The sequence below is a fragment of the Nicotiana attenuata genome, chromosome 3 (assembly GCF_001879085.1).
Source record: "Nicotiana attenuata strain UT chromosome 3, NIATTr2, whole genome shotgun sequence".
Taxonomy (NCBI): Eukaryota; Viridiplantae; Streptophyta; class Magnoliopsida; order Solanales; family Solanaceae; genus Nicotiana; species Nicotiana attenuata.
Genome location: NC_031991.1, coordinates 35,338,828 through 35,346,027, shown reverse-complemented (window position 1 = coordinate 35,346,027; position 7,200 = coordinate 35,338,828). Strand labels below are relative to the sequence as shown.

Sequence of the window (7,200 nt, the reverse complement as noted above, 5' to 3'; positions counted from 1 at the left end):
CATGAAATAACTGTCACGCCCTAAACAGAGAAACATGACCGGCGCCCGACCGGGTAGCCCCAGTCAAGCGGACTTGGGTGCCTTTCCTATCGCACGTGTTACCCCGTACTTTCATTGCTCATTAATCAAGGAATTAGCCGGTTATAATTAAAACACCTTTTTACAAAACATACATAACATACATGGTTACTTAATGAGGTTTACAACTTACATCGCCCAACATACAAAATACATAATTACATAAGTTCGTAACCCACATTTACTGTCTACGGAGCCTCTAAGGATACAAAGGATAATACAATACTTGCCGGTAACAAGGCTCCGGCTATACCTTACACAAATACCCAAAACGTGACTCCGGAATAAAAGCGGTATGAGCCACGCATGGCCCCGAGAGGAAAGGGGCTCACCAATACAGCTGACGGAAAGTGAAGGGGAGCTACGGTCGGTGGACTGGAGTACCTGCTATGGATCCACCTACAATCATAACACGAATGTAGCGCCCTGGGCAAAAGGGACGTCAGTACATTTGAATTGTACTGGTATGTATGAACAAACTTTGCCCTAAGCAAACTCAAACCATACACAAGTAACAAGTAGTAATGGAATCAACAATAAAATACACATGAAAGGAAACAATCAAGCCAAACAAGTTTACAATCTCTCCATTTCCCCTTCAACATTTTCACATCAATGATTTCACAACTTTCTCATATTTTCATTTCAATAGTGATTTCGATCACTTTCCACCCTTATTATCTCGGCCACCCTTATTACCTCGGCCACCCTTAACACAACAACCCACACCTTATTACTTCGTGCTGCGGCGCGCAACCCGATCCCACTGAACAATCACAATTCACAAACAACACAACAACAACAACAATTCACAAAGAACAACAACAACAATTCTCAAGAACTACAACAACAATTCTCAAGGAATAACAACAACAATTCACAAAGAATTCTCATACCATCAATACCATTTTGCATCATACTCAACAACTCATATGCATTTTACGTCACAACGATAATTGCCCACGACAAGCCATATATGTTATTACCACAGTTGTTCCAATTGCATCATTTACGATTTCCTTCCATCATTTGTTTCTCAGCTCTTACCACATAACACTTTCACAATCACACATTTGGTTCATTACCAATTATTTACACCATTATATTGGAAGAGTTAAACACGAACACTCAAATCATACCAATCACAAGAATTTCACACATAATCCACGTAGATATCACATACCAAATATCCGTACACCAAACAAGGTGATTTTAGAAAGGTCAAAGTTAGCCATACATACCTGGAGCCGAATTCCCTTTTTAACTTCTAATTTCAATTCACCCAATAGTCTAGCAACGGCAATCTAGTGCACAAGTTAACACATATGACTTAGAATTGAAGTTCACAATTGCCACTCAAACTTATTTAGGTTATCAGCCCCTCTTGTACAATCATTTACTCCTACCCAATCCCACTTACTAGATTTTAGGTTTAAAAAGACATGCATGAATGTTTCAACCTCTACTATCAAGAATCAATGCATGAGAATTCCCCCCCCCCCCCAATTAAACCTGAAAATTAATGAAAATGGGTTAGGGATTTTACCTGCAAGAATGGGGATGAAGACACTCACTTTGAAATTTCCTGGCCCGGTTAGTTTTGAAGAATCAATTTGAAGAAGATGAACTCTCTCTCAAGAACCCTCTCTTCCTCTTACTTATTTTGTTCAGAAAACTTGTTAAAAATGAGGGGTTGGGGTGTTTTATTAAAAAGGGGGTCGGGTTTAAAATTTAGAAAATTAGGAGCCCGAGTCAGGTCTGCGGTCGCACTTTGCGATCGCAGATACGAAATGCGGTCCGCAGAATGGACCGCAAAAAGTGTTCCAAAAACCTGATTCCACTGTTTGGGTATGCGGTGGAAATGCGGTCCGCATACATGGTTTGCGGTCGCATAATGCACCGCATTTTTGACCTCAATTTGACTGACACATTGACTTACTTTGCGGTGGAAATGCAGTCCGCATATCAGTTATGCGGTCGCATAATGGACCGCATTTTGACCTTTATTTTAACCAAACCACTGACTCATTATGCGGCAGAAATGCGGTCTGCATACTTGATTTGCAACCGCATTTTGGACCGCAAAATAGCACTTTTCTGGAAAAACTTGGTTCTTTGATTTTTAAATACTTAGATCAGCACAATGGGTCCGAACCGCGGCGAGCTGAGTTTTACACATTCCCAACACATATTATGAACCTGACCCTACGAGCTACTGGGTTTTGAGCACAAATTTTTCATGGGGCCTGACATTCTCCCCCACTTAAACTCATTCGTCCTCGAATGAGGATTTTGAAAAAAATTAGTTGGTTTTGAAAACATGATATGCAGACTCCCAATTTCACTAACTCCCATATTTTAGAAATATTTTGCCAGAGTTTCCTTTGTAATTTAGACATATCTATCTGTCAGAGAGCCCCCGAAACACAATTCCAAGTACCATTACACCATTACGACTATCCCTACAACTGGTATACATTTCATTACCTCAACAATTGCACATATTCAATCACTTGCTACATTTTGTACATAAATTAGTCACTTCAATGAGTCCCACATAATTTAACCACTTCAACATACTACATGCATATAAGTAATTCATTACCAATCTACACTACCATTAGTTGTTTACTTATCACCTGAGTTTTTATAAAACTTTCATTTACCAAAGAGATGTTCACATGACTTAAGACAATCACAACACATACAATTCTTCCACCACTAGAGGGATTTCTATAGTAAAGCATTTAGGAAGAAAAGATGGGGTGTCTTTTCACCAATTTGGACACAATATCAATTTGTTTAGGGATAAGAATTCGCACGATTACTACTAGACTTGTTCAAACAGATGGGGACATTTTTCCTTCATTTCCTTTTCCGCTTCCCATGTGGCTTCCTCAACTCGTTGACTTCGCCATAATACTTTAACTGAAGCAACTTCCTTATTTCTCAATTTACGGACTTGCCTATCAAGAATAGCAACTTCCTTATTTCTCAATTCTTTATTTCTGGAAAAACTTGGTTCTTCGATTTTTGAATACTTAGATCAGCACAATGGGTCCGAACCGCGGCGAGCTTGCTCGCCGCGAAGAGTTTTACACATTCCCAACACATATTCTGAACCTGACCCTACGAGCTACTGGGTTTTGAGCACAAATTTTTTACGGGGCCTCACAATAACCCCATCTTCTAACTGTGTCATCCAGTGGCAATTTTCGTTTCCAAACTCTCCACATCAAGAAAGAGATTACAAAAGAAAAACCTTTTATCCACATATTATTGAAGACAATGTTAGGATCCCTCCTCTTTCTCAAATACTCCCAAGCAGATTTGACACTAAAGTCCCCTTTAGCTTTGCAGAACATGAGATATGAGGACTGCCCGACCTCCAATAGATAGAAACTTGCCCTTCCAAGATTGCAACTTATCAAGAATTTTGTTGATCAAACCTTGATAGTACTCCATTCTTCTCCTAGCATAGAAAATAGGGCATTATAGATATGTAAATGGAAACTCTTGCCTTTCAATCCCTATTATTCGTTGTACCTTATTCACCACCTCCAAACTCGCGTAATGATGCATATATATTACTGACTTAGCCTTGTTAATAAGCTGTCCAGATGCACCTTCATAGGCCTTCAACACTTCCATAATAAGCTGCAAGGATGTAGCATCAGATGATGAAAAAATGATTATGTCATCCGCATATGCCAATGATTGATCTTTGGACTCCATTTAGGCAATCCAAATCGACATAAATATGAGTTCATGTGTAATTCGTTAATCCCTCTAAATAGAGACTCAGCTGCAAAAATAAATAATCTAGGAGACAAAAAATCTCCCTGCTTAACTCATCTCGAAGATTTGAAGAAACCATAAGGTTTCCATTCAGTAATACATAGTACCAATTGTTGGAAACAATGCCAGTTTAATTACAATATTTTGCCCTGCTTTAGGCCTCATCCTTATGTCAGTGATAATTTCTTAAGTAAGCAGTACATTCTCAACAATGATCCTTCCTTTTACAATTCCCGCTTGATCATCACAAATCAAATTAGGGAGAAGATCAACTATCCTTTCATGGATGACCCTTGAGAATACTTTGTTGATGAAGTTGCATAGGCCAATTGGTCTCATGTTCGAATATGTTGTCACTTCCTTCTTCTTTGGAAAAAGAACCAAATTTGTATATGTATTATATCTGGGGAGATCATGTCCACTGAAAAATGCATTAACCATGTCAACAATATCATCACTTACAATTTCCCAACATGCTTGATAGAAGCAGTCATGAAATCCATCCGGGCCTCCTGCGCTATCTCCATTAAGTTCAAAGACTTCCTTCTTCACCTCCTCCTTAGATGGTTGTTTCACCAGCTCCTCATTCTGCAACATATTAACCATAGAAGGAACATGATCTAGTATGCCAAAAGCATTAGGCACCCTATCTTCTGTGAATTGTGACTGGAAAAAGTTAACTGTCTCATCTACAATTTCCTCCATATTTTCTAGCCACTGTCTAGCATTGTTTTGGATCCTTTGAAGCTGTAATCTCTTCCTTCTAGCATTCACTTGAGCATGAAAAAATTTTGTATTCCTATCCCCATCTTGAAACCATGATAACCCTGATTTTTGCTTCCAAAATTCCTCCTCCAAATGAAGGTATCTAATATATTCAGCTTGCACTTTTAGAAGCCTTTCTCTATTGTGAGGGGTAGGTTGTAGTTCAAACTGTGTCTCGTGAACTATAACATGCTCTTCAAGGATCGCTATTTTCTAAAAAAATGTTGCCATAAGTCGCCTTACTCCCTAACGATAAAGCTTTCTTCAATTTCTTTAGCTTATAATTGAATACCACAAATGGATTATGAAAAAAGTCAGCGTGCCTGTTTTCTCTGAAAACATCAAGGAATGTTTCATGCTCAATCTAGAATTTCAAAATTTTGAAAAATTTCTTGATTGGGGCAGCATTACTATCACATGAAAGAATTAACGGACAATGATCAGAACATGTCTTTGATAGATGGGTGATCTCAACCCAAGGTACCATCTGCTGAAACTCCATATTAGCCAAACAACGATCGAAGCATTTGAAAATAAAATGATTCATCAGTTCTCCCATTCCACCATGTGTATATACTCCATTTGAAACTTAAATCGAATAGGTTACAAGTATTTATGACATACCTAAAGTCTTCAACTTCATCCATCGATACAGGTAGGGGCCCAAACTTCTCCTCTTTATCAAAAATTATATTGAAATCCCCTGCCACAAGCCAAGGAATATTCATATCACTTGCGAATGCATACATCGTATCCCATAATTCTATCCTCTCAATTACATCGCATTTGGCATAGACAAAGGTGACTATAAAATCCTTTTTTGTAAGTGTTAGTTGTTGCTCCATATTAGATAGCACATCGATCTCATAGTCCTCCTCCACAAATACCTAAATTTTATTTGAAATATTTACAAGCGCATGCTGGGTACCAAGTTTCCTCCTATATTTCTCCAATTTGTTAGCCTTTTGCTTAGGCTTCATCAACCCAATAAATTGAAATTCATATTGTCTATGCATTGTGATAAGCCTCTCAAAAGTTTTTTGTGTTGACTGACCTTATATTCCAGATAATAGCGTTCACAACTAATTATCGGATTTAGTAAGGGGTCCTTTGCGTTTGAACTCCTGTGCCAGGAACACTGGAAATTTCTTTTGGTTGCTTCTTCCTACCTCTTCCCACAGCCTACACATTGTCTATGTGTCTTCGTCAAAGTCTTTACCTCCTTTTTCATGTTGCTTCTTTTCTTCCATAAAAAGACATTGCTGCACCATTTGAGTTTGCACTAGCTTGGGGATTATGAGCTTATTAAAGTTCTCCTTGGCAGTCTTTAAAGGCTGATTGTTGAGAAATTCAGTCACAGTTGGAAGGTTTTTACCAACTGACTTTGCAGCATTAGGGTTCTCAACATTAGGGTTTACTGTTTCTAGAGTTTTAGCTGGGCTAGTTAGGGTTAAGGCTAGATATTGTTGCATTGATTATAGCCATGGATTTTTATTTGGTTGGACTGGCTTCATGTACTCCTTGCTTCTTCACAGTCTTAGTATTCTCTCCAACATTTGTTACAGCCTCCATCCCCCTTGTATTACCATTAATTCCTTGATCATTTTTATCTTCCATGCCAGCTTCCTCATTAACTATATCGTGATCAATTGTTTGATCATCATCTTCCACTTGTACTGCTCATCCTCCTCCTGAAATTCACATTCCTCTTCTTCAGATAATTTATCAACTTGATCACTCCATAACTTTTCCAATTAAGCATTACTAACGTCACGAATTTGGGACTGTACTTCTTGACAAGATTGGTTTGAATTCACAAACCTAGCTAGGTCATCACATTGTTCCTTCTCTTTGTTAGCTGCATCATTGCCTTCAGTAATCTTCAAATGACTCTCTAGACTAACATGAGTACCTGTGGCATTCTTACCTCCAAAAGTTTGATTAATCCATTGAGCAGTAGATTCTTTCCCAGTAGTTCTCCATTTTTCTTTGTCATTCCCATATGTCCTAGGTGTGTTTCCTTCCTTTGTTTCCCTATTCCTAGGTGAAGTAGGATTGAATGCAGGTGCTGCTGGATTCAGTACTCTCCCAGAATCCTTAGGATTAGTTCTTGAACTACGATCATCTTCCTCTTGTGCCACACTGCCAGCTGGTTATTATCCCCATTGTTACCATCATGTTCTTCAAGCAAATTTATTAGCAATTTGCAATTGTTGCTCCACTCCTTGTTCGACTGGATAATTTCTTTCCCAGATATACCTTGAGCACCATCCTGATTAGTTTTGTTCTTCACACAATTATCCCTTACCTCCTTCCACTGTTCACAAATATTGCCAACTACCTTCCTACTTGTTAGGATCATAATAGGTCTCATATTTTGCTTATCTCTTCAGCATTGCCTGTTGTTACATCCTTTTAATTATCATGCATCATATGTTCTGGGTGCAATTTTCAGCACTCAAAATCATTGTGGCCTTGTAACTTGGATGTTTTACAGTACTTAGGTAAATAACTGTATTGAATCTTTACCCACTCAGTTCTTACCTCCCCAGTAGCTTC

The 7,200-nt window shown here is 38.5% G+C and overlaps 1 protein-coding gene across 1 annotated transcript; it reads right to left on the bottom strand.

Moving 5' to 3' along the window:
• LOC109224275 lies at positions 4,063-6,113 on the bottom strand. The gene is made up of 3 exons (XM_019388862.1): positions 5,861-6,113; positions 5,266-5,344; positions 4,063-4,744 (listed from the first exon to the last, which is right to left on the bottom strand). Exons 1-3 carry the CDS (start codon positions 6,111-6,113, stop codon positions 4,063-4,065), a joined length of 1,014 nt encoding a protein of 337 aa, XP_019244407.1.